This window comes from Lathamus discolor, chromosome 9, assembly GCF_037157495.1.
Source record: "Lathamus discolor isolate bLatDis1 chromosome 9, bLatDis1.hap1, whole genome shotgun sequence".
NCBI classification, from domain to species: Eukaryota; Metazoa; Chordata; class Aves; order Psittaciformes; family Psittacidae; genus Lathamus; species Lathamus discolor.
The window spans coordinates 12,846,193-12,864,808 of NC_088892.1; the positions used below are offsets into that span (position 1 = coordinate 12,846,193).

The 18,616-nt window shown below is 42.6% G+C and overlaps 1 protein-coding gene across 5 annotated transcripts in view; it reads right to left on the reverse strand.

Annotated features, from left to right (window-relative positions):
• NRK (Nik related kinase) overlaps positions 1–18,616 on the reverse strand; it is a 97,026-nt gene that overhangs the window by 32,129 nt on the left and 46,281 nt on the right. For 4 of the 5 annotated variants that reach the window (XR_010614931.1, XM_065689851.1, XM_065689852.1 and 1 more), the window contains exons 9-18: positions 16,531–16,609; positions 15,677–15,852; positions 14,287–14,359; positions 13,661–13,856; positions 12,671–12,808; positions 11,765–11,923; positions 8,931–9,083; positions 4,617–4,748; positions 3,728–3,795; positions 2,080–2,195 (exon numbers count right to left, since the gene is read on the reverse strand). Coding sequence is in view for 4 of the 5 variants with exons in the window: in XM_065689851.1 (XP_065545923.1) it covers positions 2,080–2,195; positions 3,728–3,795; positions 4,617–4,748; positions 8,931–9,083; positions 11,765–11,923; positions 12,671–12,808; positions 13,661–13,856; positions 14,287–14,359; positions 15,677–15,852; positions 16,531–16,609 (1,290 nt within the window). In the remaining variant the exon portion in view is untranslated. The remainder of the gene's footprint in view (positions 1–2,079; positions 2,196–3,727; positions 3,796–4,616; positions 4,749–8,930; positions 9,084–11,764; positions 11,924–12,670; positions 12,809–13,660; positions 13,857–14,286; positions 14,360–15,676; positions 15,853–16,530; positions 16,610–18,616) is intronic. The other variant, XM_065689854.1, reaches the window with a different exon arrangement.

The window sequence follows — 18,616 nt, forward strand, 5'->3', positions numbered from 1 at the left end:
GGGGAAGTAGGTAACAACAGCCCTCATCTGCAGAGAGCTGCCCCTGCCGTGAGCCAGCTCAATGCCAGTTGGCACTCTGTGACACTGTGGCCAGGGTCAGGTGCTGGTGGCACTACACTTCCCTCCCTGGTGGCATGGGGACCTACACTTGCCACCGTGCTTGGACAGCTATTGCACACCCAAGCAAACAAGACTACAAGAGCTGGAGTCCATCTGCATGTGCTGATGCCATGTTAGGAGGGATGCCTGCAAGTAATGAAGCGAATCTTGCTTTTCAGTAACCCCACTACCCACAGAGCTACATGGGAAGAGCAAAAGTTGCCTTGGAGAGATACTGTCTGCTGCGCACAGTTCCTGATACAAGCAGATGTACCTTCACCCTGCCACTGGGACACACTAGCCAGCTTAAAGTCTACTTCTTTCAGCAATTTCTCCTCTCCCACCACTACCAACAGGACTCCTTGTAAGTTAAGGAGGAAGAATTGAAGCTCACACAAATTCAGATTTGTGTTTGGTAATTTAGATAGGTTTATCACAATGGCTTCATGTACTCATGCAGTTTTCAAAGTTTTTAAACTTTAGAACTCCTTATTGGTCAATGAGTACCTTAGCAACTCAGCAGAAATATTAGCTTTAAAGTATTTATAGGCCTTTCCTGCCCAATTCATTATCCCTGCGGGTTTGGGAAAGCAACAAACTCTTTCTGGAACACCATATGCCAGAACTAACTGTAATTTAATGACACTTAAGAACCCAAGGAGACAGCTTAAACCACAGGGGAGGTTTTCTATTTTTTCCATTGCTGGTGAGGTTTTCATTTCCCCATGCCAAAATAGCACAGGAGTTACACATCACACAGACACTGCAAAGTTGAGCTGGGCTGCTGCATGTTGCTCATCTCTATGCTGTTATTCAAACACAAAATGACATAAGAGCAAAAAGAAACAAAACCCAAGCAGTTTAAAATGTGTTTTTGGTTTCTCTTGAAGCAAAGCTTCACATTACGTGTAGTTAGTGAAAGCAAAACTGGCTCAACTGTGTAAGTGTCATAAATAAGTAATTTGTTCTTCATTTATCAAGGGCTTGTAAATTAACAGTGTGAGCCTCAGTTTAAAAATAAATTACCTCAGCAGCTCACTGGTGTGGTTTCAGAACACTTTTAGCATCCACCCTGCTCTGAGTTGAACCTGATTCCCCACGTCCCCCATCTTTAGCAGTTAAGCTGGAGGCAAAGCGTTGCAACATGCCACTGTGCTTGCAAGGAGCTATGGAAGAAATTGCCCTACAGTTGACCCACAGAAAACACCCTTAAGAGTAACAACAGAGGAACAAAGCTGTCCACTTCTGCTCCATGTCTCCATCTGCCACAATCTCCGGTCATCTCTCAGGAGCCAGTGTTTGTACAGGAAAATTCTGCACAACCATGAGCAAGCCCACTGTGTTCTACACCACTACCAATGATACCAAGAAAACCTACAGCGCGGCATTTTTCTTCAATTTGATGTGGGTATCTCTACCTTTTAACTTCATTTGTCTTTTTTTTCAGTTCCACTATCGTTCTGCAAATAAAAGACTATTGGAGATTCCATAAGGCGCTGTGGAGTCTCACACTTCCTTCAGCCAGTACATTATTAGAGTACAGAAATATCAGTGTACATAAACTGCTCATCTGTATCATCCTATCAAGTGGGCAATGCAAAAAAGCAGCATATGGTTATGCAGAAAGTGCCAGTGGGTGAACCCTAGTACTGGCATACATCTGTAATGCTGGCTCTGCTGAACTTCAGTGGTGTCAGTAAGTGGAACAGAACTGATATTTTTCAATTCTTAATTGAGGCAATTCAGATTTCCTATATGGAAATATGTTCACTGTTACTTTTTGACTCAAAAGAAGAAGTACGTATGTTTTAAAAACACGGAACCATAAAATCCAGAGGGCTTTCAAAAGCCCACCACCAGAAGACATCATTAAGAAAAATACCCCATTTGTAATGCAGCACTTGACAACCTGCTGAAGCCTATTTCATCTGATAGGAATTTTGCACATTTAGACTGATGGATTTTTGACTTAGGAGTCACCTGAGGTTGACCAGCTGCTCTGATGAGATCCCATCTCCCACTCCTTGTTGCCAGAAGTGCTGCTGCTGCTGTTTAGCTTCAGAGCATGTCCCCCGGGGGATGACTGATGAGTGTTACTAAACAGAAAGACAAAAAGCAGAAGAGAGTACCTTGCATGCAGGAACACAGACTGGAATGGACCTTCTAAGCCACTGAGTTGAGTCCCCTGCTTCTACTGCATGGTATAATACTCCTGATAAACATAAATTTCATATCCATTGCTGCTCCAAGCAGGGCCACCCAGTAGTGAGAGAAGATGATGGAAGGAACAACCACCTCTGGGCAGTCATTCTGGGAGATTACAGAGACTCCTAAGTGATTACAAAATATCCCACTATATGTACTCCTCCCTTGGCCTCTTCAGATTTGTGTCACTCCTGATTCCAACATCTCATGACTTTTACAAATAAACAAACATGCTCCAGTACTCTCCTACAAGATATATTGCCATTCACTTATCAATGGAGAAAGGAATGCATCGAACATAATGCATTGGACCAATGCATTACTTGCATGGTTCTCTTCTGCTTTGCCTCACAGAATTTCTGAGTAGAGAGCATTTAGGGCTTGACTTCAATTGAAAATTATTTAGATGTTTCTGACTCTGGCTCATCAGAAGCACTACACATTATTTTGTTATGTCAGCTAAATCTACTTCACTTTCAAGTCTCTCCAACCCTAGTTTCTCACAGCATTATGTTCCCTCAGTAGACATCCAATAGGGGCTACCCTTTATTGCTGAGTTCTCTGCATTCTGGCATTTTCTCCTGGGATATGAAAATAGTCTGCTTTAAGGGCAGACTGCCAAAATAGTGAAGATACATCTACAGACAGCTTGTTCAAGCTACTACCAGGTAAAACAAAGCTGCAAGCTTCACTTGCTGAGATTGCCTATACAGGCAGCTGGCGCCAGACCCCTACCTGCTAAAGTATCCAGGCACCTAACTTCCTTTTGAAACCAATGGCACTGATGCAGATGTAGAACATCTGCAAGAGCATCCAGGCAGCCCTGACCAGCATCACTCCCACCTGCCATCGCCAGTGTCTAGGCTAGGATCTCAAGTAACCTGCACCTTCAGCAGCCACTTGCTCTAATGTGAAGGGAAAGTAAAGCATCACCACATCGCAAGTTCAATGAATGCCCAACACACGGCCCGTTAACTAGGAAACAGATGCACAGCTCGCATCCAACATGCTCAGGCATGCCAAACAGGCTAAGCCAAATGAAATAACTCATTGCAGGAATTATTACAGATGGAACAGCTCTCGTATATTAAAAATACTGCTTTCCAGCAGATGACAGAACTAACTTGCATGTAAAGGAGGAGATCTACAAGAATTTTATTTCTCTTTACATCAGTTATGTCATTACAGGGAAGCTGGCTTAGACACTTCCTTCAGGTTTAAGATCACAAAGTTTAGTTAGTTATTTTTGTGAACAAACTAACACAGAAGACAAAATATTTTTATCTGCTATTAAACGAGGTATGAACCCATGTCAGTTTTCCTGTCACTGAGGTTATGGCTTCATTTTTTAATTAACTTGCTTTAGTGTTCCTACTGACAGTAAATCAGCATTGGTATAAGCATAAAATACTGAAGAGCTTACCTTGAAAGACATCTCTGATGGGCAGGCTGGTCCCTGCTGTAAAATTTAGAGGTTGTCCTTTCTGGAACCTTAAGGATTTAATAGAATGTTTTAAGGTTGCTACTGAGATTTTACACTCACTTAATAAACCTAATGCTTACCCTGTACCAGTGCAAAAATAAGACTAACGAACATAAATTAATAATGCTACAGTGGGACCTGTGGAGAGGTCTTCCATGATATCAACACTGGAAGCTGCAAATCAGCAGTAGGTACTTTTAATTTGCTCCAAGCATGTGCAATCTGTCAGGGTGCAGACTGCAAGAGGTTCGCACCTTTCCTTAGAGTCATCATTATTCTTGCTCAATATTTAAAACAGACAAGGAAATGCATCTGCAGTCATTTAATGCAGCTTTCCCTAGGTGGTGGATTACCAGTGTTGCTATCGAAGGGCTGGGGGAAGAGACATGCACAAACATTTCCCAGCTGCAAAGTAATAAAATGAATACACACACACATGCACATACACATCCCAGCACAAATATGCTTGTACTTGTTCTTAACAGTTCTGTTAAAAAGAGAAGTACCCCACCACCTGAACTACAGACTAACGAGCTTTTCTGCAACAAGCCAGATTTTTCACAGACACGTACAAATATTTACATGGCCTAACAAAAGAAGGGTATCCGCACTTGCAGATCCTGCTGATATTATATACATACACTCAGAATATTGGCCTGCTTATGAATTCATATCTTCTTTCCAGATTACTGAAACCGAGTTAATGTACAAGCAATGGGATTTTTATTGAGTTTCATAAAGTCCAAAGGATGGATTCTACACAGAGCAGGGGAACTGAGTGGAGTGCTATTAACCACCAGCAGTGCCAAACACCCAGAGTTTCACATACCTTTGGGGGTTGTTCTTCATTTTGACTGATGCTCCAGAATACATCATCCTGTACAGGGCTGAGTGGTGTCGTCACCATATCTGACAGTGAACTGCTGTGGTACACATCCTTACTAGCCCGGAAATTTTCACACTTGAAACAAATGAAATACATATTGCCTGTGTTTAAAAGGGATCTTCAAAGGTATCAAATTGGAGTGTTAGGATAGCAAATGCCCTAACCACAGTGAGGGTGAGGGGAGGAGGTGAGAAAAAGATCAAACCACTTCCTTACAAAGTCTTCATGCCAAGAGAACAAGCAGCGTAAAACCAAAGCTAAAATACTCAACACCGGTCCTTTGATTTTTTTCTGTATTTAAAGGAAGAAAAAGGAAAACAAACAAAAAGTGAAGGAAAGATTCCTTAAAATCTACACACTAACGATCGATTACACTGGCATCTCCCAGAGAGAAGGAAAGGCAGAGAGCTAAAAATGTCAACTGAATGTACTGATCCTCCCTGAGATGAGAAATCCTTTGGACACAAGACTGAGATGGAACACACAAGGAAAGCTGAGTGAGCTGGGCCCATCTTGAAGGATTCCTGTGCTAGAACCAATTGGATGTTACAGAAATTAACAAATATTAGAGAAATGCCTGAAGCTCTACCACTTTGTGCTCTGTCTTGTCAGACCTCCCATGCAAGGGAGCTCTCTGAGAGACACCTCTCAAATGCATGGCAAGACCACCATCCCCACCACTTGCAAGCCTAAGAAAGAGCCTAGCAATTTTTGTCTGAGTCAAAGTTCAAACTCTTGTGTCTCAGGTGAGTTCCTGCAGCTCAGATCAGAGGTAGATGCAGTTCAGTTTCGCCAAAGAATGACTCAAATCGATTTATCAGCCCAAGTCTATAAAATTCTCCAATTCTCCAGTCTTAAAAACTAAAACACAATAACTGAGAACTGCACGCAACTTTTCAGTAATATTATTATGAACTCCCTATGGCTCTACAAAACTACTTACTTAATGGGAACAATGTTCAAAATCACCTAAATATTGACAGGTAGTAACTCTAAAATCAATCAAAACCGCCAAACATCCATTCAAACATCCCACCACCACCTCCCAGACCAGCACTGCAAAGTCAACTGTCAAAAAACAGTCCTGGAAGTTCACCTAGTTAAATATTCAGGTGCTTTTCTACCTTTTGGGGACAATATGCTGTGTTGACTCCCCTTACAGAAAAGAGCTTTTTCAGCAGTTATAACATCTCATAATCCATGTCCTTTCATTTTGTCAAAGCTTCTTTTTTGTCCAACATGATTATCACTAATAATAGCTTTTAGTTAACCAGAATTATTTCAACAGCAAAGTGTTCCCCTGAAACAATTCATCGTGGGTATAGAAACGGGTTTTACAGCAAGCGTATTATTATCAGAATATAGGAAGATTTTTTTCCTTCCCACTTTTTCGACAAGGTACTTACATTTCTTGCTAAATTCCAGCTTTTGAGTCCTGCAGACTACCAAAAAACTATTTGCGCTTAAAAGCATAGATGAGCTTTGTTGAATCGTGATATAAGAGTCTGTGTGAATTCCAACTCTGGAGATAGTACCCATATACCTTATTTCGGCAGAGAGAGACCAGTACACTGGTTCCATGTGAAGCCAAGAAGCAACATCTGCTTTTGGGATGATTTCTGTAGGACCTACAAGTCTTTGCAATTCCACAGCAAGCCAAAAACATCTCAGATAACCCTCAAAACCATAATGTTTCATACTGCCCTTAAGTTTTACAGATACAATAACTGGGGGGGGGGGGGGGGAAGGGGGGGAAGAGAGGAGCTGTGTAATAAAAAACTCCAAACCCTAACAATGATTCTAAACTACTGAGCCTTGAGCCTTTAATTGTTTTTATTATAAGTAATACTGAGAGAACAGCAGCTTCTCTTATGCACAGAAAGAACTGGCAGACTACTGTCTTCAAATCATAAAGGCACACCTAACAGGGCTAAGGAAAAGGACCCTTTGCTCCCTGAAATTATAACACAAGGTGGTATAGTACAAAAGACTGATCCCTAGAGTTAGTTTAAAAAGATTTAGGTGCAAGATGTTTTAAAAAGATTGCACTGCTTTTTGGAGGATGTCTAAGTTACAGATTTGCACTGAATCCTTATTTGAACCGAGCCTACATCCAGGGGGGAATGTTAAGTGCAACTGTTGTTACAAAACAGCATCAGGAAAAGGATTCTCTTAAACTTATTAGTAGATCTGCTCTGGGATACTGGGTCAACCCACGACACATGGATAGGCACAGCTAGTTCTTCTAGTATTGTTAGCTTTCTCACTCTGTTTCAGCCACATTACTCCAAACAATAGAGATCTAGCTAGCAAATCCTGCAGGAAAACCACAGAGTCAATAAAAAATGGAGTTCATTTCACATACAAGAAAAATTCCTCCACTAAGTCAAGTGTGATATTCTGCAGGTAGCCCAGGACAGCTCATCCCATACCACCACAGAGAACCAGATCTGCTGCCATGCTGCAGCAAACACAAGACAAGTGGAAATGGTACACTGTGATCTGGTAATATGCCACTTTTCCCTTACCAGACAGATAGGATATAAGACACTGAGAAATCACGCACCCTTCTACCTCAGGGGCTGCATCAAGATTTCCAGTGAAAACATTTTAAGAGAGATTTGGGCAATAAGATCATTTAAAATAAGAAGTCATTTTTGTCTGAGTGGAGCAGTGATGACAGATGATCCCTCTCAGACAAACCTGCCTGGAAGTTCTTCAGCACAGACATCTGTGAATTTAGCTTGCATTTTAGCTCTGCAGTTCACTTGTATTTTAAATCAACAAGGCACACACATGTATCGAACTTCACAAGTGTATTGCTGTGAGTCTTTCAATTTCCAGGTGACTAACTGGTCCATCACTCATTCGCTTAACACTTCATACAGTTAATGCAGGCAGCATACCCAAACATGCTGCTATTCACACCAACAGCTGCTGCCAACCAGCAAAAGAAAACACAGCCCTTCAGAGGATTTATAAACTAGCCATTAAGTTCATCTGGTCTCCATGCTAACACAGCAGGTGAGAGTACAGACTGACTTCCGCTGTCCACACGGTCTCTATCAGCTGAAGCACTGACTTGTGAGTGGGTATCAGGGCAGCTACCAGCAGGGAGTGAAATCACACAGTAACAACCATATATCACTTGCTGCTATTATCCTTAAGTAACACCATCACTTTAAACATAAAATTTTTACAGTGTAGTTTCCATCAAGGAATGTAAGAGATTGGTAAATATTGCTTCATTCTTCACTCCCCTTGGCAGCTAGGAGAGGAACTACCCAAAAAGAGAAGCACTGACAGAGTGAAAAGTAATGCAGTGATTTGTCCTAGGTGATGCAGCCAGCCTAGAACACAGATCCTTTCATCCCAAGAGCATCATTTTAACAGGGCAGGACTATTCTCTCTGCAGCCACTGTGATCCTACAGAAACCCAAATGCCCTGCAATAAACTATGGACTCTCCCGCTACTATTGCAGGGCTGAAATATTTGCCTCAAGAAAGCTGCCAGCCTCTACCCAAGGTTAAGATACAAACATCCTTCTTGTTGACCTTGCAACAGCTCTCCAGTGATTTGATGCTACAAGCCAGGCCACCAACTCAGCCCAGTTACAATACTCATGACTTGAAATGACAAACAGGCCCCGGAAAAAAGGATGTGAAAAGATACACAAATATTTTCCCAGATAAAAGCTATCAGGTGAAATGGGCCTTTTCTCTCCCAGCAGCTGTCTATGGTGATTTTTGCATCATCACCAAAAAGCAATCTGAGCAGGAAAGGCACAGGGAGGCTTTGACTTAAATATGCTAACTGCACCTATTAATAGGACCTGTAGTGACAGGGCAAGGGGTGATGATTTTAAATTAAAAGAGGGTAGATAAAGACTAGAGATAAGGAAGAGATTTTTTACAATGAGGGTGGTGTAACACTAGAAAAGATTGCTCAGAAAGGTAGACTATCCAGGGGTTGCAACAGCACAGTCATTTAGGCTTTCTGTGACACATTTACGAGTAATGCCATGGAATCAGTAATCAGGCATCAAGTATTTAAAGATAACTGTTATCTAATCCTGATCTGCAGTGTCTTAAGTATAATTCCACATAGAACTTATCAGCACATGGTGGCACTAAGAAACCTCTGAGCTGTTTGCCCAGGCCTCAGTCATTTGTGCCAGGAGAGAAGGGAATCGGGTTTTAGATGCGCTGTTCTGTACCCACGCTTTCTCCTGCCCATCTGGGGCAGCAGTACCATACCTGTACTAACATGGCTCTCTGCGGCGCAGGGGTGCAAGGGCTGGAGCTGCTGCCGGAGCCCATCCTGGTGTGTGGCGTGGCTTCATGCCCCAGCACTGCTGGCCACTGGAGGGAAGGCTGGATGCTGTCACTTAGCTTTCTTTGGTCCTCGGCCTGAGAAGGAGAAAAGTAGCAGCATGTTGTACACTGAGCCTCAGGCTTCACAGCCTGGATGTTCTCCATCAGCAGCACGGTGCACATCATCTCTGATGGACCTCCCCCACTGGGGACAGGTCAGCCCTGGCACAATATGAACCATTACTGCATCTCCATCTGCAATCCTTCCTTTTCCATCAAGTTTCCAAACTGCAGCAAGGCAAAGGGCCCCGAGCTGCCATCTGCTGTGTTCTAGGCCATCCTCCTGGCTGCAGGTTGGGATTTTAGCTGGGAGGAATCATCTGTCTGTACTTACTTATCTTTGACAACACACAGCCTGTTTTGCCATGCATTTATTACCCCTTCCACAACATTGACATTACTGCGTGTTCTTTTCTACTTTAAATACTTTTAACACTGTCTTTTGGTATGTTACTTACACTATGGAAAAGACTGAACAACAGGATCTAGAAGGAATAAAGGTCCTTTTAGTTCCTGAGGGCATGGCTCATTACAAAAATCTTTATCCTATGGTTTTGACTCCACTAATCTTTCCACTCTCAACATGACTCATTCTCTAGTGTAAATCTTCAGCATATCCTTTAATTCAGCAGCCAAGAAACAGCTCTACACTCTACACAGTAAAGATTAATGCCATACCCCCCTTCCCCCCCCAGTTATCTGTGTTTGGGTGGGCATTCTGAATGGTATCTCACTGTATCTGGATGCTTGTGCCAGTGACAGGTAGGTAAGCATATTCTTAACACAGCCTAGGAAACTGCTGAGGAGATGGAAAACTATTCCACTCAGCCTCATGGATCTCAATTGGGGAAATAAAAAAAAAATAAAAATAAAAAAACAAAATAATAATAATAAAAAAAACCCACAGAAAAAAACCCTTATTAAAACAAGCAACCACAGCCAAATACCACGAAACTCTAGCCCCAGTGAACTTGATTGGTATAATACTCTTGAGGCCAGAGTTTCATTACTCCTAACAATGAAAGGCAAATTTTACCTTAAGCAAGAAAGAAAACGTAAAAGCTAGCTATGATAATTCACCTACCATCTCGGTGCCCAAAGGGTGCTTGCATGCCGTATATTACGGTCCAGATACAAACTCATGCAGCTGACAATTTGGGCTCCTAGAACTGCTGCCAGCCCCTGGTCCAGGCACTGAGCTAAGTGCAGTGTCAAGCTCACGCTAGGAGTCCTTGCCTCTCTCCTCGTTAGCTCTGGTACTGGTGGGACCAGATACAGCACAGGGTAAACGTGCATCTGCACACAGCAGGGGAAAGCTCCTGACTGCCCGCGACAGGGTGAGTGCAACAGCAAAGAGAAGGAGCACTGAAGAAACAGTCTGCGGTCCCAAACATTAAACTTGAGGCTTTGGAGGAATCTATTTTTGTTTGTTTGTTTTTAATGCCTCAGTGCAACAATAATTCTGGAGAGTTTTTGTGTATCAACAACTGGTCCTGCAAACACCATATACAAAATATACACAAACAAACTCACTCTTGAGCAGGCTCTCTCTATTCCTGTGCAGATCTCTCTCAACAGAGAATCTAACATCTCTTTGGCTAAGAAACTTGGGAAAGATCAGTATCAACAAGAACAAATTCACAGTTAAAAACAGACAACACTTTAAAGCATTTTTTACATTATTGTGAACAATTATTACTGCTGACATAATTATGAAGTTTCAAACTTCAACCAGAAAACGCAACCCTGTACCACTAATTGTGATTCCAGTGGTAAGGACCTGTGACTTTCAAGAAGTTCTGAGATTAAATACATAATATTGTAAAATAATTTGTCCTTAAAACTAGATTATATTGTGGTAGTCATAATGACAAAAGCCTCATGCTGTGGACCTAAGAGGCAGGCGGCACCTTATCTGCAACTAGCGGTATTTAATTTCACCACCAAATTAAAAGTTAACAGTGACCGCACACTAAATTCCACAATATATTTTATTCTGCTACAAAGGGGTCACTTACAAAACACATGCCAAAAACAGAATTCTGCAATTCTTTTGACTTTTAACTACAATGAAGTAGAAAAGAAAGTTAAATTAACTCAACTAAATTACATTTTCTCCCCACCCACTGAGAAGCGTAGCAAAGGCAAAGCATTTCTATTGACTTTGATGTTGTGCATTTAGCAAAAGCAGCTTTCTTCTCTGTCCACACCCAATTTAGTCCTCAGATGGAGTAAGACCCAGTCCTCTGCCATCAAACAAATACTGATTTCAAGAGGAGTTCCTTCAAATTTCAGTAACATGTTCATCACAGCCTGACATTGGGCCACCGTGGTATGTGCTCCGGAGGCATGACACCATTCTGCGAACCTTAAATCTTTTGCCTTTACCGATGTCAGGTAAAGACACCCACTAAACCTCAGCTGCTATTACCTTAATTCATTTCTCTTTGGAAGACAAGGGAATTACACCTGGTTGACCAGAAGATTCACCAATCAAACCCTTCTCTGAACTCAAGCAAAAGTTAAGTGCAACCTTTCCTTTCCCTTACCCTCTACCAGATATGGATACCAGAATCTTTATGCTAGCTTCTAGTATATAGTACAACAGAGGTCAAGCTCCAGATCTGGGTTTAAAGATCAGTCTGTTCTCTGCTTCAGCATTACCAAAGCATCATAAACTGCAAAGAATCTAAATGCTATGTTGACCAAGCTGTTACCTCTTTGCTTGTGCTGCTTGATGGAGGATGCACTGCTGAATTTGAGTTCTTGGAAGGCTCCTTCTTCTGCTTGTGGTCATGCTGGAGAGACAGCAGCTGTGTCTGATCTTTGGGGAGAGTTCGATGCACTTTCCTGTTGTGCTGCACATCTTCAACCTTCTGAAAGCAAAGAGTGATGAACCTCAGTGAGAGCAATGCCTTGGAGGACAACCAAGCTGACTGCTGGAAATACTGACTTTTCAAAGAACAAAGCAAACACAATTCCAGCAGAGCTAACAGAAGAGCTACAACCCTGAGCAACAGGAAGCATAAAGTGACCACAATTGCTCTGTATTTGGCTTCAGAGACAGCACATCAGAAAAAACCTCGTATTTTTTTCTTTTTACTTTTCCTAAAACCAGAGGACCTGAATCAAAACTCCATACTTCTGTCTGATTACAGATCACTTTGTGCTGAAACAGTAGAATAATATTGTGGCCAAGGTGCCAGACCAATGACTTCAGCATTAAAATTAACCTCTGCTCCATTTTCATTTGTGAAAAATAAACAGTCCTGGTTACAACCGGAACAGAAACTGGAGATCAAAGCTTAGGTTGAGCTGATGCTGGAAACCTTCAGGGTAAATATATTTTAAATCAGACTGAAAGGAACACAGATCATTTCAGCACAGCAAAACTGCAGGGACAGAAGTGGGAGAGGCAGTGTCATTGCTGTAGATAAGGATGACTCAGTAACCAGTTAACCTGAAACAAGGTTGAATTTGAGAACAAAAGGCAGTAAATTCATTAAAAAGGGCCCTCTCTGGTCTGCAACTCAAGAGGATGGGAACACCCTCAGGGAACCAAAAAACCCATTGGGTACAGGAAGAGGAAGCTGTGAATCTCTGTTGCTAAACACTTTTTGTACCTGCTTCTTTTCTAATTTCCTCTGTGCATCTAATATGTCTTCTTTACACCTCTCTTCTTTCCTCTGAATGGCCTTAGCCTCTGGCCACCTCTGCTCACACTCCTGCTGCCTTCGTAGCTCCTGCTCTCGCCTCTGATGCTGGAAGAGAGCCAGGGAACAACACTGCTTATTTTACTTTACTTTCATACCCACCAATTAGTCATGCCAGTGTTCATCAATCACAAGGCTAATTTGCTGCTATGCAGTCATTGATATGGGATACCGGATACACTGTGCAGCCGAAGCAGCCAGCCACAAGCTCCACCACACTGACTGCCAAACCTGAAGTGAAACCTTTTCCCATCTTGGCCTTCCAGGGCAGATATGCCATTCATTTAGGCAGGCACACAAGATCTCTGTGATGGCTGGCAGCTTATCTAATGACAAATGTCTTCCCACCATTTTGAGAAAGAAGAGCTTTTCCAGAGTCCCCCTGTTTTGCTGCAGCAGCACTATACTTCATAAATGCCAGCTCAAGTGTTTGCACAATGCTTGAATTTTGTCAGATACTCGTAAGAAGGGACAGGTTGGTGATTTAGTAGTGCTTCCAACACCAGAGTGTGTCAGACAGTTTAAAAGGCAGCAACTGTCTTACAATATCTTAAACAGAAGTGGGGCCAAGACTCTGGATCAGACAGACTTCGAACTGGGCAATACATATGAGAAAGAAATTGGGATCTCTCATCCCATCTGCCTGGGCTTCCACCACCAAACTCAAGCAAAGTGCCTTTCCCCTTATGCTCCCAAAGCTCAGGGCAGATTGGCAGCAGGAAAAGGACAGAGACCATTCAAAATCATTGCATTCAAAAGTGACACAGTTCTCCCAAGGCAAAAGACTACAGCCCAAGTTGTGCTGACAGTTTAACACAGCCTTCTTGCCTTTCAAAGCTACCCTCTACAGACACATTTGTTGTGATGAGACATGGAACAACCATACAAGCCAGTCCCTACATCCTCCAGCCTCCTCCTCTGCTCTTTCTGCTGCTCGATCCGTTTCTGCCGCTCTGTCAGCAGCTGCTTCTTGTATTTCTCCTGGTCCTTCAGCTGCTGCTGCTGGCGATGAGGGTCAGAGCGGTTTTTGTTCTCCTGCTGCAACCTCAGAAATTCACGGCGGAGAGTTGACTCCCCTGGGAGGTTAACTATGGAGCTGAAACAAAGGGGAGGTTTCTACGTGACTAAACAGAACATTAAAGAGAGAACACAAGGTGCATTGGGAATTGCTTGATGTCCTGTGTTAGCAAATTAAGATGTTCCAATATATCTCCAGCATCTTGACTATGCATCTGTATTTGCTGTGCTAAAGAACAGCCTGAAGCTGATTATTGGGTCCTTCATTTGAGAATTTACTCACTATTGCAGAGGAACTGAGAAGGAGCATGTTACAGACATCTTATACTCAGCAGTTATATTTGATAGGTACAAAACAATTCAAGCTAACAGAGGTCAGCTTGTTAGTTCACGCTAACAAGAGATAAGGGATGCAGAATAAGTTAAGAAAGCCATTCTGGCTGAGGAGGGCTGCCTTTAATGAGAACAGCTTGGGCAGTCAAATTTTCTATTCCAGTAATAAAATTAACCTTGGTTCTCCTTCATCTTCATTCAGCTCGTCATCTTCCTCCTCACTTCCACTGTAATCATAGTCCGTTTCTTCTGAAAAAAGAGCAGAATAAACAAACCCCAGTGGAGGATACTATCAGGTAAGATATGATCTTGGTTTCTGAGCACTCAACCTGCACTACATGTAGCTCAGCAGGAATTCAAGAAGAAAACAAAGGTTGCACTGGGAGGCTGAGGGGAGGCAACGTATCCGCATACATAATTCAAAATCTAGTTCGGATCATGTTTTAGGGCAGCTCCTTTACACACTCCCACCTTTTCCCTTGACTGACTGGTTTGGTTTTGCAAAACTAACCTATTTCCGTCATCTGAAATAAATTAGGCTAAACCCACAGAGAAATCCAACTCCCACAACGACACCAGCGGAAGGGTTCTTTTGAAAGAAATTTAGATAGGACATAAAAGACTTGAATTGCCCTGCTGTGCTATTGTATACCTGTTGTATGGCTAAGCTGAGGCCTTCAGTAAATCCAGGTTTCCTTTTGTATTAAAGTGAATGATTAAAAAAATAGAAACAGGGATAATAAATCAATGCCAGTTTTAGCCCAGCAGTTCAGAAGTCACTTTCTAACCGTACAGTGATTTCCCAGTTTGCCCTCACAGTCACTGACCTTCACAGCCCTGCCATTATAAAATATACAGAAGAGGAAGAAGGGAAAGAGGGCAGGGCAATTTGATTGTCAACAGGCTATGGTGCTCTCTCCACCTTGCACAGCCCTTAGTCTGCTGTGCACATATATTTACACAAGTATGATCCCCACTCCAACACTGTTTCTTCAGGTTTTACTCTGAAGAGCAAGGCCAGCATTGGGAACAAATTCAGATTCTCCTTTTCTCCAGCCACCCTGTGATGCAGATCATTTATTATGCTCATTTGTGATTTTCTGGAGCTTGGAGACCTTCTTTCAGTTTCTTTTACACACTCCATTGCAAAAATGCTTAAAGAGCACTTCTGTCCCCAAAGAACTCACAAGTTAAAAGTATATGGAGATATAACAGGTGAATTAAATGGATCAGGGACAGACAGATGAATTAACAGACTAAGAAACGCTTACTGAGTACTACTTATATACTCAAGAAAGTAAGGACCTAGACTTCACTCAGACTCCCCAGTCACATTAGCATTAGGGTTGCTGTCAGTGAAATCAGAGTCAGACTCCAAAGATTTCAGCACTTAAACAGCATAAATGACCTGGACTTTGTCAGAGATCTTCAAAATGCCCCCACCACTATCAAGCACAACTTAGTCACAGTTTTCCTGGTTCTAGTATTTCAGTTGTATCTGCCTTGTACTCTGCTGCCAAAATTGGAAGAGGATCTCTCTGCAGTGCCTTTTGTTTTTGACATTACCCTTTTCTCCTTTTTTCTTCCTGGTCCTGTCCAGGTGGTCTTTCAGCATGATGCGCACTTGCCGTTCGTTCTGCATGTCTCGGATGAAAGAATGCTTTAGCAAGGTCTCAGTGGATGGACGATGCAAATAATTCTTTACAAGGCAGCTTTCAACAAAGTTTAGGAATTTCTTTGACCTGAAAAGGAAAACAATAATCCTTTTCAACTAGGGTGCCAAGCACTACCCTGAGTGATGGAAAGCACTAACTTTGCAAGGTTTCCTTTTACGCTGGAACTATGAGAGACAGTTTGCCATCCTATGCCATCTGAGACCACCACAGTGCTGAGGGTGAGTGATAGGGAACTCCATCCTGACCACCTGCTCAGTGGAGTTACCCTGAATTTACACCTGGATCAACAAAACCACAACCTGGCTGGCATGACTCTTTCAAACCCACCCTTACCCTTTTGATACAGTAAAAATTTCTTTATGTACTTCATTTAAAAGATAAACTAATACTCTTAGGCTACGGTGACTGCCATTAGCCCCACAGCGTCCATGCAGCCTTCTGACAAAGCTCTGACCCCAAGCAGCCCACTTAACTCTTGCCTACAGTGCAGTTCCAGCCACCCACACCAAACTTTAGCAACTGCAGTGACTTCTGCAGTTTAGGCCAAGCTCAAAAGAAAGGTGTTGCTTCCCAAAGGCAAATTACATCTGCACCAGCGGCCTGACCCAGCACTAGAAACACCCTAGGAAAGACCTCACAGATCACTGCAGGATTTAACAAGATCACTGTTTCTGGACAAGAGAGCTCAAAATCCTCCTAAGCCCAACGCAGCAAACGCACAGGTTTTTTTACACATCTCTTTACCATTTTCTGGATTTCAACTTTGGGGGCGGGTTCCGTGGGATGAGGAAGAGCGCTCTCATGGGGTGCATGTCACACAGGGCTGCAAAGGAAACCACAAGCTCTTGAACAGTACATGTCCCCGCTGTGCCCTCCCATAGCCTGACCACACTGATGCAGCCTGGTTCTCCCAACAAGAGGGGAAGAGTCCTCCACAAGCAATCCTACTTCCACCAGCACAGCATCTGCTGCAGAACCTTAGTGTTAAGTCAATAAAATTCACACTACAGCAGAGAAATAAAGTCTCTGAGTACACAGAAATCTTTCACAAGGGTATGCTGTTACTGCCAGTTAAAAGAGATTTGAAAGAAAGGCTGCATGGCCTTGTTCCTCAAGTACCATTTTCTTCACAGTTTTTATATATAAGGCTTCAGAAGGACATAGAAAAATCCTTACCTTTCCAATACACCAAAATGTGTTTTCAAATAAATAGAAGTTGGGATTGAAACACTTCTATTTTGTTATGTCTGGCTTATGGTTCAGGTAAATGACGAGCTAAATTTTAACCAAACTCTTAGCTACATTGTTCATAGCATAAGAGAAAATGCAGGATGAAGAAAACCTGATGTGAATTGGAGAGTTCAAAATGCATCACTGGCACAGAGCGTAATGACAAAGTACAGATTCCATCTATTCTGTGTTTCAGGAGTGTGAGCACCATTATTAGACAATTTGAAACAGATTCTGCTCATGCATTCAGATGCTGGTTTCTCTCAACTCAATGTACTTCTTTCTAGCATTACTGTTGTGGAAAGAAGTTAGAAAGAACTCTGCAGAAAGCAAATACCGTCACATCTCATCTATCCCAGGAGGTTTGTATGGAATTAGGAGTGTGTGCCATCTGTCACAAAGAAATCGCAAGGGTCAGAGATCTTCCTTCACGACACAGAGCTACTGAATGACAACTAACAGGACGATATGGGGGATAATTTCTTACAATATACAGGTGTCTGGCTGTGATTCTCTTAACAGGAATGGACTTACAGCACTGCAGAAATAGTAAAAGTGAGAAAACTGTGGCTGGTAAAGCCTTCACTACCTTCTATTAACTTCTCTGCCTGCACCCATCTGCTGTCATTTCTCACACCTTGGTTCTGGTTTTGACTGTTTTCTTTGTATTTTCAATAGCATATGATACAGTGGGGATGGGGGGCAGAAGAAGTCTAGTTTCCATCTATAGGTCCCAAACACTGTTGTACTACAGAAAACAATACAATGCCACAGAATGTAATCCACAGAATTTCCCTGCCAAAACTAGTGAAAACATCAAATACTGTGGCAAGAAGAATTGGTGTGCAAAGCCACAAGGGGTCTCAAAGAAAACTCCCATGGACCATGTCTTAGGACCAAACTTCAGCTAGGCTGAAACACAGGGTCTGAAAGTGCTCCTGAACTCCAGCTGGCTCCTGAGCACTGCTGAAAAACAAGTCTGGCAGGAGAACAGCCAAATGTGTTTTTAGAAACAGGGTATGTGCTCTCAAGCTCAGGCCAGAGTACAATCAGTTTCACCTCCTGTGCTCTCAGCAGTGACCGTATCCCCCCCAGCACATCACATCTGCTTTGTGGGTGCTGGGGCAAAGCAACTGGTCCTCTGTGGAAACAAAACTGCACAAGGTCTTTACGGGCACCCTGCAGCCATCCATCTCTGCCCAACACTTGCAAGTGGCTAACTGGAGGAGCGAGGGTGGCAGTCGGCAGGCGAGGGCAGGCTGTAAAACCATGTCAGTTTGCTGTCAGGTTGAAAACGCGGTTGTGGACCGTACCCATTATGTGAACAAATACAGTATTCATCTCCAAACTGCTGAGAATCAAGTCAGTCCCAGCATAAAAATATAACCTAAAGCCTGGATTCTACCACTGCCATATTTTTAAGTGTCCTAACCCAAAGCTATTCTTGTCAATTTTTTCTGCTGATGTGTCAATCACTTCTGCTTAGCTGTACCTACAGGCAGTGCTCAACAAACTGATGCTGGCAATAAAAGGATTTTTGTTTCCCTAGGAAATGAAGGCAAGGAATTAACATAGACGTAAAGGGACTAAAAGAAAAGCA